The sequence below is a fragment of the Nilaparvata lugens genome, unplaced genomic scaffold, assembly GCF_014356525.2.
Source record: "Nilaparvata lugens isolate BPH unplaced genomic scaffold, ASM1435652v1 scaffold5325, whole genome shotgun sequence".
Taxonomy (NCBI): domain Eukaryota; kingdom Metazoa; phylum Arthropoda; class Insecta; order Hemiptera; family Delphacidae; genus Nilaparvata; species Nilaparvata lugens.
Genome location: NW_024091183.1, coordinates 2,876 through 22,559, shown reverse-complemented (window position 1 = coordinate 22,559; position 19,684 = coordinate 2,876). Strand labels below are relative to the sequence as shown.

The 19,684-nt window shown below is 34.1% G+C and overlaps 1 protein-coding gene across 1 annotated transcript; it reads left to right on the top strand.

Moving 5' to 3' along the window:
- Window positions 1-678: 678 nt before the first annotated feature.
- LOC120355946 (laccase-1-like) lies at window positions 679-16,572 on the top strand. The gene is given in 11 exon segments (XM_039444708.1): window positions 679-1,074; window positions 3,906-3,967; window positions 4,122-4,265; window positions 7,100-7,313; window positions 8,269-8,459; window positions 11,005-11,173; window positions 13,526-13,738; window positions 15,169-15,393; window positions 16,423-16,473; window positions 16,476-16,502; window positions 16,505-16,572. Coding segments are annotated over 11 exon segments (1,740 nt in total). The 5' UTR covers window positions 679-698.
- The last annotated feature ends 3,112 nt before the right edge of the window (window positions 16,573-19,684 follow it).

Sequence of the window (19,684 nt, the reverse complement as noted above, 5' to 3'; positions counted from 1 at the left end):
TAATTCACGCAATAATCTTATATGGGAAAAGTCCCGCCTTTTTAAAAGCCATTTCCGTGACCATTTTGAACGAACGGTTCCTCTGATGTGTTCCAATCTTTTTTTTACAATACAGCAGGCGAAAATTGACCACAGAAGAACCTCCTCCATGGTGATATCACACAAAACTGAGCGGAAAATACAAGACTGCACCGTCAAGACTGTACCGTCTGGATGCTCAAAGTTGCAACGGTTTCATTCCGTCTTAAAACTGCGCGGATTTAAAACGTTGTACAAAATGGAGCGTCTGGACCGGCCTTTAGATTCAAGTCGAAGGTTTGGCATTTCTCTTAATGTTTGAATGTTGAATGTTTATATGTTGCGCATTTACAGCGAAACGCGGTAATAGATTTTCATGAGATTGACAGGTATGTTCCTTTTTAATTGCGCGTCGACGTATATACAAGGTTTTTGGAAATTTTGCATTTCAAGGGAATATAAAAAGGAAAAAGGTGCCTCCCATACGCCAATATTAGAGTAAAATTCAGACTATAGAATTATTCATCATAAATCAGCTGACAAAAGTGATTACACAGCGCAGATGTGTGGAGAAGCCATTCTATTCTTGTATTTCCATAAGGTCTATAGTTTCAATCAGGTACTTGTGGATGAGAATACTGCGTGAGGTCTTCTGTTCACAGAACTACTAGTGTAAACGGATGAAAATGCAAATAAACAACTTGAATTTGAATTTACTTACAATCATCACACAACTGTCAAAGTGGCCATATAATTTCCAAAACTTAGAATGCATTTTTAAAGAAATTTATGATGGAAATAAAATTATTTATGTAGCATATTTATTATTGATCATTTTTGTGCAGGTATGTGAGAACGACATCCTAGTGGTGGATGTGACCAATAGGATACCAGGCCAAGGAGTGGCCATCCACTGGCGAGGCCAGCCACAGAAGGAGACCCCCTACATGGATGGTGTTGCCATGGTAACGCAATGCCCCATCCCCGCGCACACCACTTTCCAGTACAAATTCCGTGCCTCGCAAGCGGGCACTCATCTGTGGCAGATACATACTGGTTGTAAAACACAAAGTCAAATACAATCATCCATAAAAGTCAGTTACAATCAATCATAATCAATCACAATAATCCACAAACTCAATCACATCCTATCAGTACAGTATATTTTCTAAGAATAAGAATAAGATGTTTTATTATCATAGACATTGTTTCCGTGTTTCGGATGGACACGTTAAGGCGTCAGTCCGGCTGCCTAGAAAGCAGTCGTTAGGCCATGTCAGAGGCCCTGAAATTGATCAGTTGCGACCTGAAAACTCTGACACCAGAGCCAGCCAGGTCACTCGATATTATTATTATTATTATCCTGTTTGAGGTTTTGCTTGACCACTCTTCCCCTGGGCTCCGACCCCCAAAGGAGAGTGACAAGCGATTTTACCAGAGTGATTGCTCCACATGTCCATGTGGTAAACAATCATACTGGGTCCGTTACCATTAAATCGTTTGCCCTGAGTAGATGTAATGAACCAAGGATGACAGCCTTCTGCATTTGACCTGCGAGTGCAGTAGCAGCTCTCTCACAGGCTGGAATGGTTTTAAGGTTCACCAAAAACGAGGGTCTCATGCCACCTAAAACTCCTTCAATCAACACCACCATTCTTATGGAGTAGCCTGGGTTAAGCCTGCGCAGCTCTATTAATAGGTCTTGATATTTTGCCTGTTTTTCCTCCACCTTGCTGACAATGTTGCCTTCAGCTGGTGCCGAGAACTCGATTACATACATTTTTCTTTACCACTAACTCAAGGAGGACAACATCAGGCTTTGTGGCTCTTAAAAGCCTGGTGGTGAAGAATGAGTAATTCCAATACACTCGGCACCTTTCATTCCCCACAACAGACTCAATCTCCCCTGGGGCATAAGGCAGCACTGGTGTTTTGTCAATACCATATGAGTGTCTAAGATGGTAATAGAGCACTCGCAGAGCAGCATTATGTCTATGGATGTAGCCCACAGCTGCATGAACAGAGCACGATGATAAGATGTGCATGATCGTTTCTGGTGCTCTATGACACACCCTGCAACTGATATCTGGGACATGCATGTGCATTACTTTGCTACGGTATGACAAGGTGTTGATGACTCCATCTTGGCATGCCAGTATGAACCCCTATTTTATTATTATTATTATTATTATTATTATTGTTTTTTCATTTTCGCATGACAAGTGAGTGTTTATTGCAGTCAAAGAGTCGCCTCTGCAACACTTTGGTGCATTACTAACTGAAATGTTCAAAATGATCTCACAATGGATGCTGTGCTAAGAACAACTGCTTTTTCCCATGGCATATTTTGCACTTTTCAATATTCCCATCTGACTAAGATTTGCTAACACTTTTCTAGTTACAACTCCAACCGTGGAGATTTCAATTCCTTTCAAAGAATGTAAGAGGCAATGCCTTAATGTCTATAGTGGTAATGAATTGTACAGTTTAACAGAGTGTATGGAAGATTTTTTGTGAAGTAGTGAACCTGAGCTGTTGAATTCTGATATTATTCATTTTTCTGGTTTTATATCCATGGAAGTCACTATTCAATTTTAAAAAATCCAGATTACTATGTACATAACTAACACTAAATAATTGAACTGTTGAATTCTGATATTATTCATTTTCCTGGTTTTATATCCATGGAAATCACTATTTAATTTAAAAAAACTGATTACTATGTACATAACTAACACTAAATAATACCACAGAATACAGCAGAATACACAGAATACTGTGATAATACATACAAAGAATAGACAGTTAATATTCCCATATTTGTAAAAAAATTACAATGAGTCCTCAAATCAACATCACAAATCAATCCAATTGCTTTCTTTTGAAGTACCGTATATAAAAATTCGTTACCGTATTGGTTATCCATCTTGTTTTCACTATTATTATTACTATCGTATTTCATAAAACTTTAAAGTGAAAAAACACTCACATTCTTTGATGTGGCAAAAGAATGAATTGATTTGATTCTCTGATTTGCCACATCAAAGAATGTGAGTGTTTTTTAACTTTAAAGTTTTATGAAAAAACGATAGTAATATAAATATTTCCGAGATATGAGTACTAGAGCCTCATAAAGTATACCATAACACAGTACGTGTATTTGAGAGAAATACCATCATAATACATTAATGTCTACAGTAAACTTCAACTTTCTCAGCAGTAGAGCCTTCTCAGCATATCCCTTTTATTTTTAATGAACTCTGCATGTGGTTGCCAATATTATAATTAAGTTTGGATCAATAACAATAATACTAACAATTTTAAAGGTTCAGTCCCTACTTCATTGTTTGAATTTCTATTTAGGTAAACATAATATCAGAATTTTCTCTAGGTTCAATGAAAGATTATTACTAGCACACCAATATCGTCACAAAACCATCCTTTACACATAAAGAAGTCAAAAATTTTGATAAAAAACAAGATTCTAAAATCTTGCAGTCAAATTGACATACTTCTGCAAAGAGTATAGGGATAGTCCCACCAAATATTCCTTTAATTTTTTTTTTAGGTATTCAAACTCCTCTATTTCTTTCAACTCTCTAGGAAGTATATTGAAAAATTTTCTCCCCATAAAAAGTGTTTTTTCTTAAATAAATCCAATCTATGCCTCTCCTCGATCCTTCCAAAATCTGGTGTTGTAGACATGTGTTTCGTTTCTTGATCCTGTTGACGAGTGTTTTTTTAAAGTACATGACTACGTCAAAAAGATATTGCCCATTAAGCTATGTTATGGTAATGCTATGCTGCCTGTTCTCTTGTATAATCTCCTCTAATAGTTTCGCTTGATGAGACCCTCTTAAATTAATGTTTCGAATGCATTTTTGAAGGCAACGGCCAGATAGACGCACTATTCGGCTCACTAATTGTACGACACGCAGACAGAAGGAAAGTGCAGAGACAGCTGTATGTCTTCATTAATTATTCAACAAAAATTTAAATTCAATATCATGTCAATTTGATGTTTATCGAGAGTATTTTGAAGGTAACGGCCAGATAGACGCACTATTCGGTCCCTAATCGTACGACAAGCGGACAGGAGGGAGGTCCAGAGACAGCTTTATGACGTCGATGACCCCAACCACATCGTGGTCATAAGTGAGTGGCCTATGCCCCCCACCCCTGATAAGAGAGAGGCAACCAACACCAACTCTGCTACACTTCTCATCAATGGCCGGGCTCAGACTAAGGTATAGTAATACATTACGATTACTGAATTAGTTTGAATGAATTATCAAATAAAAAAATAATAATTCAATTTAAACCAATTATCAATATCTTGAGGTCTAGTCCAATTAATTGACCGAGCGAAGTGAGTCTAAGATTCAAGTCGACGGTTTGGAATTTCTCTTAATGTGTAATGTTGAATGTTTTAATGTTTATATGTTGCGCATTCACGGCGAAACGCGGTAAAAGATTTTCATGAAATTTGATAGGTATGTTCCTTTTTTAATTGCGCGTCGACGTATATACAAGGTTTTTGAAAATTTTGCATTTCAAGGATAATATAAAAGAAAAAGGAGCCTCCTTCATACGCCAATATTAGAGTGGAAATCAGACTATCTATCATAAATCAGCTGACAAGTGATTACAAAGATGTGTGGAGAAGCTAGTCTATAGCTGTATTTCCATAAGGTCTATAGTTCAAATCAGGTACTGTGGATGAGAATACTGCGTGAGGTCTACTGTTCACTCAACTACTAGTATCTCAATGCCTAGTCCACATACGTTGGTCCAGTCACTCGCCCAGTAAGCTGGTTCAGCCTGGTAAAGGTGCAATTCCTTACGAAGGCCAATGAAGCTGGAGAGCCCGGCATCCACACACTGGCGCTGGTCGACATTGGCCTTCATTGGGCCAACGTGTGGGTGCGGCATTAGACATTTTCTCAATATAAATTAAACACTATAGTGAGGTTCACATCTTATAATGGCAGTGGATAAATATATAAGAACAGCATTGCCGATACTCTGCCTTAATCAGTTATATTTCTAAATTCTTGAAACATATTTTTGACAACGTTGAGGAGCTAGAAAAGGATATAGTGCTACCTGCTTTGTCTAATGAGAGACAAGGATAACAACACCAATGCTAATAACATAGAGAAACAATAGCATAAGTAGATATCCCATGGTATGGATAAAAGGACTTTTATGTCGCAACTCTTACTGTTATCTCAAGCCTATAGTCCATGTATTTCTTTTCCGTGAAGCTTTATGACGCTGGTAGTCTCTCATATTGTGCCGTTCATACACTCTTACCCGGTGAAAACAGTAAAAATTGACAATAATCGACAGTAATCGGCTTGAGATAACAGTAAAAGTCGCGACATAAACGCCCTATACCATGGGATATCCACTTAAGCTATTGTTTCTCTATACTAATAATCAATTACTGCCATTATAACGTGGACCTCTTTATATAATTATAAAGATGCGCCAAAGTCTTCAGTCTAAGGAACGTTTGTTTACAGTTTTAGAAGTGGATTCAGTTTTAACAGATTCTCAGTTCAAACAGGATAAAATCAATAGGAACCGATAGAATATATGGTTTAATAAGTTTGATAAGTTTAATAAGTTCTTATATAATTCTTATTATAATTCTAGCAGGTAACCTGTGCTCCACAAGGGTCTGATTAAAAACTTGACAAACTGAAAACTTACCTACTGAAATCTTGAAGAATTTTAAAAAACCTTAACTATCCTCAGTTGGCCTACAATAAAAATTTAAAAATCAATAAAAATCAATAAAAATTTCAAGTTGAACAGTCTAGTAGTTCAGACCGTGATGATGCTTCATTCGTGAATTTCATATTCCATACTTGTATAAACAAATTCTTTCTGTTATTGTAGAAATGTCTGTAAAATTATTTAGTGAATAAAATAGAATTTTAGTACTGTCATACATGACATCAAAACCTATTCAATTTTTGAAATACTATTTTGTGAATTGGAAATCTGGTCGCGGATTTAATTATTAAATGTAATTGATAAAGCGAGAAGATCTCCAATGTGCAAAGATGAAACGTTTGTTTTATCACGTTTAATGAAGGCAATATTATGGTTTTTAGCTCCATGCTATACAATCAAGAGTGAGTTGACTTTTGGTCTGTGAATCAATGCTGCATGTGTTTGTCACATGAATGGATTTTGAATTTTTCTTTCGAGGCCCGTATTACTTGCACCGTTTGTGAAGTTAGTTGTTGAGTTAAGGCATTGGTTACCTGAAGGATTCTGTCTTGAGAATTCAATTATAGGCTGTCGCAGTCCGGGCAGTTTAAACCTACTTAATTGTATTTTCAGGATTTGAATCTTGTGGGAAAAGCTGGTGTTTTTGATTCAATCAACTGGCAGAGTTTTTTTTATATATTTTTTATTTAATTTTCGGGAGTGCTTTAACTGGACCTTGAGGAGCAGGCCAAGGGACTCTTGTTAAGGTAAAGTAAGATAATAGTTAATTGAACATTTTTTAATTTTTCAGATCTATTATTCTGAATAGAAATTTTTGTTTTTTTTTATTATAAAAAAAACTGAACGACCACAGATTAGCTAAGCGAGTACCTAGCCCTTAAATTATCATCTGATTATTATTTCTTAATAAATTCTAATTCTAATTCGTAATAAATCATTTATTGATTCGCTTTTATTATCAAAAACCTGTACGACCATTTTCTTTTCTTTTCCCACCGTTACAGTACCCTTTAAAATTAATGAAAAAATAAAACAATAATACAAATTGTAACGTCACTACTAGTTCCGGTGATCACACCAACGTCAGGTTATAATAATGTTTACTCATTATTTTATTAATTTTAAAGGGTAGGTACTATAATTCTATTTTATAAATACAAGAAAGTAGCCCTGAATTGAAACATTTAAAATAATTGTTAAATAAATTTCAATTTCAAATTATTTGGCAAATAAATTCCAGTTTCCTTTATCATGTTGTAGGGTTTGTCAATGTGCCCTACGACTGTCATATACTTCAGCCAAGACAGACTGATTAACGCATAGTTTTTTGTTGTAGATGGAATCGGACAGCGATGATGCAGACTACAAGCACGCGTCGACTAGATTCAATGTGACGGGCGGCAGACGGCAACGTATGCGAGTGATATATGCAGGCAGCCAGGTGGGATGTCCTGTCTCCATTCAGGTCGAGAGACATCGGCTGCAGGTGATCGCAATGGACGGTCATCCAATCGAGCCACAGATGGTTCAGTCGCTTATCATTGCTCCAGGTCAATATTTACTAAAGATGAGAATATATATTTTATAACAGGATTTGTTAGAGTAGGTATATGGACTTCCCATCTAGCAACCAAATTTTCAATCGGAGATTGTGCTGTCTGTAATATACAAAAATAGATCTGATTGTTTATCTTATAGTCAAAGTAATTACTCTCATTATCAGGGCTACAGAAAGTATTAAAACCCAATAGAATATTACACTTGAAAATAGTTCTTGAAGAGTTGAAACTAGTCGAAATGTGATCGAATAAGAGATTACTTTATATATATATATATATTCTATTGTGTTCCTAATAGTCAAGTAAGGATATCCTATCATATTGAGCGAGCAATTCTGTATTTATATTTCTGGCTATTTTTATATCTGGTTATTTATGTTAAAAATAAAGATATTTTTATCAATTTTATAAGATAAAAAGGGGGAATACTTGGCTAATGAGTGTTTGCCTATTTCCTGTTTACCAATATCCTATTATATTAAGCAAGCAATCTCTTTTTTTATATCTGGCTATTTATCTGGTTATTTATCCTATTATATTGAGCGAGCAATTTCTGTATCTTTATATATTTATATCTGGTTACTTATGTTCAACGGATCTCGAAAACGGCTCCAACGATTTTCACGAAATTTGGAACATATAGTAGGTTTATGATATAAAGATTTGATTGCTCTAGGTCTCATCCTTGGGAAGACTCGCTGAACGACATCAAAAGGATAATTCATCCTTGGCTGAAACAGCTGTAGATAGTAAAAAGGTGAGTGAGCGAGTGAGTATGTGAAAAATCAAAATATCGCATCCCCGAAATTCATAAGATGACGTATAGCCAGCTGTGAAATATAAACACGATCATTTTAGAGAATTGTGTTCTGTTTATCAATAAATAAAAATAACAAGCGGAGCTCGGTGCCCCGATATTATTATATAAATAAATATTTCATTGCAGGAGAGCGAATAGATTTTGTTCTAACAGCTGATCAGACTGAATCCTTGTCTTATTGGCTGAAAGCTGAGACCAGACCATCATGTCACCGACAGTCCTCGTCCTATGCGCTGATAGACTACATGTTCCGACCACCCAAGGAGCCTTCCCGGTCATCCCAACTCAATGAAGAGGCGGCTGTTCCTCAAACCAAGGTAACCCATAGAAAATAGACAAGTAGGTTTTTAGACTTGTATTGTAAAAGAAACTTACTACAGATGGAAATAACTGAGATGTTACAATCATTCAAAGCTAATGAATTAATCATTATCATTAAACGAAAATCCGAATTAAATGCTGTAATTCACCCCGAAGACTCCTGCTACTGCAAATATTGACAACAGGGTAAACAGCTAGATGGAAATTCCAATCTAGTCCATCGAATGTCCATTCATGTGAAGAGTTTTTGTGAAACTTCTCCATGAAAGAATATTCTCTATAAATGAGTAAAATATATGATATTGTCAATTCTACAAATTATTTTCATATATTTTTAAATATCAATACTCAGGTTCCCATTTCATGTTATCAATAATAGTTTTCATTGAGTGGCTAAGCAGATAAGTTGTGGCTAAACAGGTGAGGTCACCAAAATTTGGTAGTTTAACAATATGCTACAATAGGCTATTCTTTAGTGAAATTTGACAATATCTTTGTTTTCTTATTGTGGAGAGATTTCACAACATCACCATCACTTCTACTAATTTTATTAATAGGCTACTCATTTTATTATTGTTTCAAACAGCATGAAAACTGCTTAACACGTCACTCCTCCTAAAAAACTCAGATCTCAAATGTGCAATAATTATGTAGGATTAAAAAATGCCTAAGCTGAGACAGCCTTGAACCTTCTGATTGACCCTGAACTGCCAAAAAAGATGGACTACACAGCTCTGATAGCAAAGATAATGGACTGTATAATAACTAATAATAACTAATAACTAATAATAATAATTTCTCTGATTGCCAATGAATTGCAACCAGAGGAGTTTATTGACAAAACATATACATAATTCATTATATTGAACGAAAATCCTAAATAAATGCTGCAAATCACCCCGAAGACCTCTGCTACTGCAGACATTGACAACAGGACTAACAGCTAGATGGAAATTCGATGAGAACTACTATCCAAAAATTAGTTGCCAGCCCGGGAATCGAACCGGTACCTCCCAATTTCCAATTGCCAATTGCCCAATTTCCATCTAGCTGTTAGCCCTGTTGTCAATGTCTGCAGTAGCAGAGGTCTTCGGGGTAATTTTCAGCATTTATTTAGGATTTTCGTTCAATAATAATGATATATTAATTAGCATTTGAATAAATGCATTCTCTATTTAATTCCATCTATATACATAATTTATATTATACATACAACATTTCTAATACTAAACTTAGTTCTAATTATGATACCCCACTATAATAATATGTATCGGGGTGATCATAATATTCTTAAATATTAAATATTATTTTAAATTAAATATCAAGTACTAATGTTTGATAATGAGTTGATTTTTACTGATTCAAGAGTTGTAAATGAATAAATGAAGTATGTATAAATAACAGTGAGCGCCGCACTCTCCAGTTAATTCCTCTGACATCTGTACTTGGACAATATGACTCAGTTGAGCAATGCTTCAAACATTCACCTGTTACAGTAAACGAATATTTGGCCCTAAGACAAAAATTCCAAGAGTGTAATTTCAATCCATGTAATTCCATTCAGACCTTGATCTGCAGAGCAATGACTTACTGTATTTTTGTTTGTAACATGGAGTGAAATCATAAGATCCTCTAATAGTAAAGATAATGAATGTGATAAATCACACGTTCATAACTTACACATCAACAAGTAAAAACGTTCAACTAAATACGTGGAACAATAATTGATTTAATTTCTCAACTTCCAAATCACAAAAAAATAGAAGGATATAGTAGGCTTAATGTCATTATAATTGATATTATACACATATGTCTTGCCTATTTATAAATTAGCCTACTTACAATCATATTCAATCCAGCTCCTTCCACTACTTCATATAGGCCTATATTTTGTGTAGTTGAGAAGTTGATATTGTGGTAATTATACCTATTAAATAGAAAGACTAAGAAATTGTCAAAAACCACAGATTTTATTGATAATTAAAAAGACCGGTTTCGGTTGTTACACCATTGTCAATCTCTGATATCAATCTCTGACACCGGTCTTTCTAATTATCAATAACATCTGGGGCCTGTTTCATAAAAACTTAGAAGTCCTGTAATACAGGAACAGCTGATTTTATCGGCTATATTGAGCATGTAATGGAATGGTGATTCCCCTTGTATTACAGGCTTGTAACTTTTATATTTGTAATTTTATATTTGTATACTTGTAACTTTTTATTTTATACTTTATATATTTTAAATCTCTTGATTATGGTGCTATTCTTGTCTCAATACTCCAAGGTGAATACTATATTTTCTTAATTCTCTAAATAAACGTAGACTACGATACCTACCGAATATCTCATACATTTTTTATAATAATTCATGTTTGTCATTTGAATATATTATCATGTTTTAAATCTTGAATGCTGTACCAGATCTTCTCCTATCATATCATAGCTGTAGAATTCAAGGAATAGTGCATGTTCGTATATGAACATATACTTTTTTGATAAGTGAAAAAATAGGACTACATTACATATATTTTGTTTGTAGGTGCTGAGTACTGTGACAGAAAACGAGTGTTCCAAGTCTGATCACATCTGTTTGCCGAACATAAAATCTGTGAATAAATTGCCAAGGGATTTGGCCGCAGAGAAGATGGATCACACACTGTATTTACCATTTGATTTTGTAAGTGTTCCGAGCAACAGTGACTTTCCAGGTAAGTTTCAGAAAACTCACTTGACAACTTTATAAATGCAAATATACACGTAAATTGATGTGTGTTGAACAATAGAGAAAATATTACATAAAATTTACACTATGAACAGATATTTGTGGGAATTTCTCCATTTAGTTAAGGAGAAATAACTAGTAGTTATGTGAACAGTAGACCTCACGCAGTATTCTCATCTACAAGTATCTGATTGAAACTATAGTCCTTATGGAAATACAGAATAAAAGACTGGCTTCTCCACACATCTGTGTAATCACTTGTCAGCTGATTCATGATGAATAATTCTATAGTCTAATTTTTACTCTAATATTGGCGTACGAAGGAGGCTCCTTTTTCCTTTTATATTATCCTTGAAATGAAAAATTTCCAAAAACATTGTATATACGTCGACGCGTAATTAAAAAAGGAACATACCTGTCGAATTTCATGAAAATCTATTACCGCGTTTCGCCGTAAATGCGTAACATATAAACATTAAACATTAAGAGAAATGCCAAACCGTTGACTTGAATCTTAGACCTCACTTCGCTCGGTCAAAAATGTATTATCATTTGGTATCAATCTGTATCAATAATAGGCCTATATAATATCAATCTATAAACTTATAAATCTATTAAAATAAGTTTGCTCAATAAATTATGAGGAACTGACAACATCATTCCATTTCACCTAAATATACATAAGCTGAGCTTCACTTCATAAGTTACTCTAATCAAGTTATTGCTCATTATAAGTAAAGAAGAAAACTATAAATTATGATGAAAATGTTATAACTAAATCATAGAAGTTGTAAAGCATGATGAAAAGTGTGAAATATATAATTTCAAACAGTACAGTAGGAACAATGAAAACACGCTAAACACTTTTCACCCGTTTTATGACTCTTTTGTACTGGAAAATTAATCTCTTTCAATTGAGAATTTTTATTCATTCATTTATTCGTGGATACAATATGCCTTACTGTTCATTTTTCATAACTCAAGTTACTGAAGATTCAATTAAGTTGTAAGTATTGAAAAAATGCCCTACAGAAGTACCAGTAAATAAAAAGTAGGGTATAGAACATATGATTCCTTCCTCATTGGATAAAGAAATTGATAATTTGTTGGATAGTGAAAACATTCAATTTTCAATTATATCTTCGACTAAAGAGCCTATTTTTCAATGATTCGTACCCAATAAACGTTGAATAATTCATTCATTCATTGTCAAGCGTTCTCTTAGCTAATATATGGCATGAGTTGGACTATTGAAATTATCTATTTGAATTATCTTATCTCGGGCCACTCCCGTGTTTCGGATGGACAAGTTAAGCCGTCGGTCCCGGCTGCCTAAAAAGCAGTCGTTAGGTCATGTCAGAGGCCCTGAAATTGATCAGCTGCGACCTGAAAACTCCGACACCAGACCTGAGCCAGCCAGGTCACTCGATATTATTATTATTACTATCTATTGGAAATATTGATTGGATATTCAGGTGCTATATCTTTCAAGGGATATTATATTCATATTTGGACAAGTGCAATTTAGGCCTAGACTTGGATTCCGAAAGATATTTTATGTTGTTCAAATATCATAATTATGTGTGAGAGTCAATATTATATGATATATTTAGTGAATATAATTTATGAAATTGATGTTAATTCCCATGACAAAACATTATATAATAACTTTGTTGTAGTTCGGACACTGAGTTACATTTGTAAATATTTGAAAATACTTACTTTTCTTGGTGTATTGAGAAATGAATTCACACCTGAGGGAGGAGCTTCATCAGGAGTGAAATGCATTCCTCAATACACCAAGAAAATAAAAACTTTCCAAATATTCACAGATGCAATACATTGTCTGAACTACAACAAAGCTATAATTTATAGATCTATAATTGACCAAGCGAAGTGAGGTCTAAGATTCAAGTCGACGGTTTGGCATTTCTCTTAATGTTTAAATGTTTATATGTTGCGCATTTACGGCGAAACGCGGTGATAGATTTTCATGAAATATTTGACAGGTATGCTCCTTCTTTAATTGCGCGTCGACGTATATACAAGGTTTTTGGAAATTTTGCATTTCAAGGATAATATAAAAGGAAAAAGGAGCCTCCTTCATACGCCAATATTAGAGTAAAATTCAGACTATAGAATTATTCATCATGAACCAGCTGACAAGTGATTACACAGATATGTGGAGAAGCCAGTCTATTTCTGTATTTCCATAAGGTCTATAGTTTCAATCAGGTACTTGAATACTGAATACTGCGTGAGGTCTACTGTTGTTCACAGAACTACTAGTAATAACCTATAAATAATCATAATAATTATTGTGTTATTTTACTTGCAGATCCTCTCCTGAAACCGAGAATAAACAACATTACATTCATGTTTCCTTCGTCGCCACTGCTGAGCCAATCAGCTGATCTGCAGGAGTCGAATTCACTGTGCAGTGACAACAAGCGACCCAAGTATTGCATGGATGAAGCGGGTGCATGTCAGTGCGTACACGTCATTGACATCCCACTACACTCTAGGGTCGAACTGCTATTGATCGATAAAGGTATAATTTTCATTTATTCATTTTCATTCCATCATTTTATTGTAATCATCCAGAGTTTTACTCCTATCTCATTATTTTTCCTGAGCTCTTGTCACCATACAGTCTCACATTTCATTCAACTAGAAGCAGGCCAAATTAATGTCAGAATTGAATGAAAAAGACTAAGAAATTGTCAAAAACCACAGATTTATTGATACTTATAGAAAGACTGGTTTCGGTTATTACACCGTTGTCAATCTCTGATAAACTGTTTATTATCTGTTTATCAGAGATTGACAATGGTGTAATAACCGAAACCAGTCTTTCTAAGTATCAATAAATCTGTGGTTTTTGACAATTTCTTAGTCTTTTTCATTCAATACGAATAATTACCACTATATCAACTTCTCAACTACACAAAAAAATGTCAGAATTGATTCTCACCAATATGCAAGTACCCATATAGGGATTTGAGAAACATGTCTATTAAGTTATTCAATGTGCTTGCCCCTGAAGGAAGACTACCTATAATTGAGTATCTATCCCACTATTCAAATCACACAACATTGAAGGCTTACTTATAAAAATGCCTTTATTCTGTTAGAGAATTTCTTGAATAGCGTTAGTGTTCTTCTGTTTAACTCAACAGCTTTTTTGTGACTTATGGTGAAAATACTGATATGGCCTACCTTGGTATATTTATTAAGTGAACCACGTTTTAACTAGTAGTTCTGTGAACAGTAGACCTCACGCAGTATTCTCATCCACAAGTACCTGATTGAAACTATAGACCTTATGGAAACACTGCAATAGACTGGCTTCTCCACACATTTGTGTAATCACTTGTCAGCTAATTTATGATGAATAATTCTATAGTCTGATTTTTACTCCAATATTGGTGTATGAAGGAGGCTCCTCCTCCTTTTATATTATCCTTGAAATGCAAAATTTCCAAAAACCTTGTATATACGTCGACGCGCAATTAAAGAAGGAACATACCTGTCAACATTTCATGAAAATCTATTACCGCGTTTCGCCGTAAATGCGCAACATATAAACATACAAACATTCAAACATTAAGAGGAATGCCAAACCGTCGACTTGAATCATAGACCTCACTTCGCTCGGTCAATAATTAGTATTTATTCATAATTATTGCTATTCATCAATATTTTCTAATTTTGTTGTAGTAATTTTTCTGAATGTTTTATTGTAACTTTGACGTTTGTAACAACACTTTGTGTTTATGACAATAAAGGATTATTGATTAATTGATTGACACATCTCGCAAAAAAAGAGCATTTTTTAGTCAAAATTCAAAAATGGATATAGTTAAAGACACAGTAAATAAATATGTGAAAATTGGATTGGGAATACTCTATAGAAATATTATATTATGCTACACTCTGTGGTCAGACTGTATTATTTTACTCTCTTTATTCAAATTTCAGGAGGTGATGATCTAACAGACGAGCATGTTTTCCACATGCATGGAGGTAGTTTCTACGTGGTGGGATCCAAACAAGGACTGGCAGACAACAGCATGGAGACCATCAGGAAACTGAATGCTGAAGGAGGTCTATTGGAGAAGAACCTCAAAGATCCTGTTATCAAGGATACAGTACCTGTGCCACCTGGTGGAATTGCTGTGTTGAGGTTTAGGGCTGATAATCCAGGTGAGCGCGAATGAATTTCAAAAACATTAAAAATAATCCGGAAATTTGCAAAGCTCAAATAGCATTCTTGACATACTGATGATGAATCAATACAGAAAGTACAAGTATAAATTAATTATAATATTATGTTAACATTAAATCTGATGATTTAACAGACGATTCATGCATGAAGGAAGTTTCTATGTGGTGGGATGCAAACAAGGACTGGCAGATAGCAGCATGGAAATTATTCAATTTATTTAATATTATAATTATTGAAATAAAGCCATTCAGTGACGAAAGAGTCTCTTTTAACTTCCTCCAGAGTATCAACAAGAGTTTGAATCAAATTACACATTCTGACGACAGAACCCAAATTTCACCTGTTTTATAAGAAAAGCTGTTTTAAAAACTATCAAATAATATTCTACTTTAACTCAATGGGATACAAATCCATAGAATGCATTATTCAGTTCCTCATTACTACATTTCACATAGAAGTTTTTGATAACTGGTAATAGTATTTACTAATGTTTATTTTCTCAGGTCACAGAGGCCTTGACATTGATCAGGTGAAATCTGAAAACTCCGACACTAGACCTGACCCAGCCAAGTCACTCGATAATCATTATTCATACTCCGAAATTCATCATCATCATCTATTATTCATTATCAATATTCTAATGGGTTTTGATGTTGTATGGTGTTGTTCAACTTTAAAATATGATTCATTGATGAACAAGTATCTAAAACTGTACCGTGCTGCTAATTCATCATTTCAAAAGTGAAAGTTATTTTATGTTGAAGGAAAAATAACTATCAATTATTCTCTTCATGTGAGACTATTCCTCAAAAATATTTATTCCATCTATTCTATTTATTTATGTATATTCATTCTCTTTATAATATTGAAATAATAAGACGTTGATGTTGTCAATACCACTATATATGTTCAAAATAAATTCAAATAATTACAGAACCAGGTTTCACGGCAACAACTGTCACATCTTCTTCAGCGGAACTAATCACTTTATCTATTTATTTTCTCAGGTTACTGGCTACTGCATGATCAGAAAGCAGCCCATTGGTCCCAAGGTTTGGATTCATTCTCCATGTTGGAAACAACAATGATCACCTTCTGTACCAGAAAATTTTCCGAGATGTGGAAATTGGGTTGGGCCAGAGTATTTTCTGATCTGAAAATATCCTATAAATATAGCTGACGATGCTCAATTTTCCAATATTGTTTGTAGAATCAAGTAATTTTTCTAAGGTAGGCTACCTTATTCAATTTTCAATTAATTCAATTTTTACCAAGTGTCCACTTCTCATTCCTAAGAAGCTTCTATTACATTGTAGTCTGTTCAACTAATATCTGATCCAACCTACCAGACAGTGTAAAATTGTGAGCGGTATTCACTCACAACTGTGACAGTTGAAAAATATTCATATGAGCTATAACGGTATTATTCATACTCACTCGACTGGACTGAGTGAGAATAGTCCATTAGAGCTCGTTGGGAATTATAATGTCACTGTCTCTTGTATGTGAATCCAGATTTATGCGTAGAATACTATTCACACTGTCTGATACTTGGATAGAATTAGATAACAATTGGTGTGTGCGAATCCAGCTTCAGTATTTCATAATAAGAGCAAACAATCACATGATTGGTCTACTATAGTGATACTTGAATTGTGGATGAAGAAAGACAATATATTTTCTAAAGATGAAAATAACACTCATAGTGAATTTTATTAAAACAATCTGGTGTGGTACACTCACACAACTTTCCTTGCTCATTGATCTATAAGTCTCATTACGAGGATAATTTAGGGAATAACATTATGCCGATTGGCGGTAAATAATTAAAACTATGATTATACTATTGTTATTGTTTTCAGAGTACATTTTTCTTTGTTTGAATTTGAATTTGAGGATTTTTTGAAAGTTGTCAAAACAGCTGTTTTACAAATAAAATATCGACATGATGTGTTCTTTTGAATAAACTGCTCTACCTACCTACCTCACGCAAGAGAAGGAGGTTACAAAGTAAATTTCTCAGGGATAGGGTGGACCCCCTGTTAGTTCCCAGGGAGGAGACTCATGGCCAGTTATAGAGCTGATAAATAATATATAGGGTATGAATTTGAAAAAAAATCGGTCCAAGTAATTTTGAGAAAAATCGTGATAGAGATTAACAAAAATCATTCTTCTCAGGAATATTACGGATCTCCTGCAATTTTCCCAGAAATGAACTATGTCAGTTGATAGGGCTTATAAATAGCTATCCATGGTATAAATTTGAGAAAATCGGTGAAATTCCGTGAAAAAATATGGTTTTTTTAGTCATTATCCGCCATTTTTAATTGAATTTATTGAATTTCTTATTGTCGGATCCTCATGGTATAAGGACCTTAAGTTTAAATTTCAAATCAATCGGCTAATTAGGAATGGAGTTATCGTGTTCACAACACACACACCCACACCCACACACACACATACAACACAGACCAACACACAAAAATCATGTTTTTGACTCTTGAACTTGAAACTTGAAACGTATAGAAAACATTGAATTAGGGTACCTTAAATTTTTTGGAAAGCAATACTTTCCTTACCTATGGTAAAGGGCAAGGAAAGTAAAAAAACAAAATTAATTTAATATATGAGCCTAGAGTGATGATATATCTAATGAATAAATATTAGCTGACGATGCTCAATTTTCCAATATTGTTTGTAGAATCAAGTAATTTTTCTAAGGTAGGCTACCTTATTCAATTTTTCAATTAATTCAATTTTTACCAAGTGTCCACTTCTCATTCCTAATGAATGCTTCTATTACATTGTAGTCTGTTTCAACTAATATCTGATCCAACCTACCAGACAGTGTAAAATTGTGAGCTGTATTCACTCACAACTGTGACAGTTGAAAAATAATTCATATGAGCTATAACGGTATTATTCATACTCACTCGACTGGACTGAGTGAGAATAGTCCAATTAGAGCTCGTGGGAATTATAATGTCACTGTCTCTTTGTATGTGAATCCAGATTTATGCGTATAATACTATTCACACTGTCTGATACTTGGATAGAATTAGATAACAATTGTGTTGTGTGCGAATCCAGCTTCAGTATTTTCATAATAAGAGCAAACAATCACATGATTGGTCTACTATAGTGATACTTTGAATTTGTGGATGAAGAAAGACAATATATTTTCTAAAGATGAAAATAACACTCATAGTGAATTTTTATTAAAAAAATCTGGTGTGGTACACTCACACAACTTTCCTTGCTCATTGATCTATAAGTCTCATTAACGAGGATAATTTAGGGAATAACATTATGCCGATTGGCGGCTAAATAATTAAAACTATGATTATACTATTGTTATTGTTTTCAGAGTACATTTTTCTTTGTTTGAATTATGAAATTTGAGGATTTTTTGAAAGTTGTCAAAACAGCTGTTTTACAAATAAAATATCGACATGATTGTGTTCTTTTGAATAAACTGCTCTACCTACCTACCTCACGCAAGAGAAGGAGGTTACAAAGTAAATTTCTCAGGGATAGGGTGGACCCCCTGTTAGTTCCCCAGGGAGGAGACTCATGCCAGTTAATAGAGCTGATAAATAACTATATAGGGTATGAATTTGAAAAAAATCGGTCAAGTAATTTTGAGAAAATCGTGATAGAGATTTAACAAAAATCATTCTTCTCAGGAATATTACGGAGCTCCTGCAATTTTCCCAGAAATGAGACTTATGTCAGTTGATAGGGCTTATAAATAGCTATCCATGGTATAAATTTGAAGAAAATCGGTGAAATTCCGTGAAAAATATGGTTTTTTAGTCATTATCCGCCATTTTTAATTGAATTTAATTGAATTTCTTATTGTCGGATCCTCATGGTATAAGGACCTTAAGTTTAAAATTTCAAATCAATCGGCTAATTAGGAATGGAGTTATCGTGTTCACAGACACACACCCACACACACACACACACACATACACACACAGACCAACACACAAAAATCATGTTTTTGGACTCTTGAACTTGGAAACTTGAAACGTATAGAAAACATTGAATTAGGGTACCTTAAATTTTTTTGGAAAGCAATACTTTCCTTACCTATGGTAATAGGGCAAGGAAAGTAAAAAAACAAAATTAATTTAATATATGAGCCTTAGAGTGATGATATATCTAATGAATAAACATTATGAGATTAGTTTTCTTTCACTAAGTATTTTAGTCATCGAATGAACAATAATGATGAATGAATATCTAATATTTTATCGAATTGAT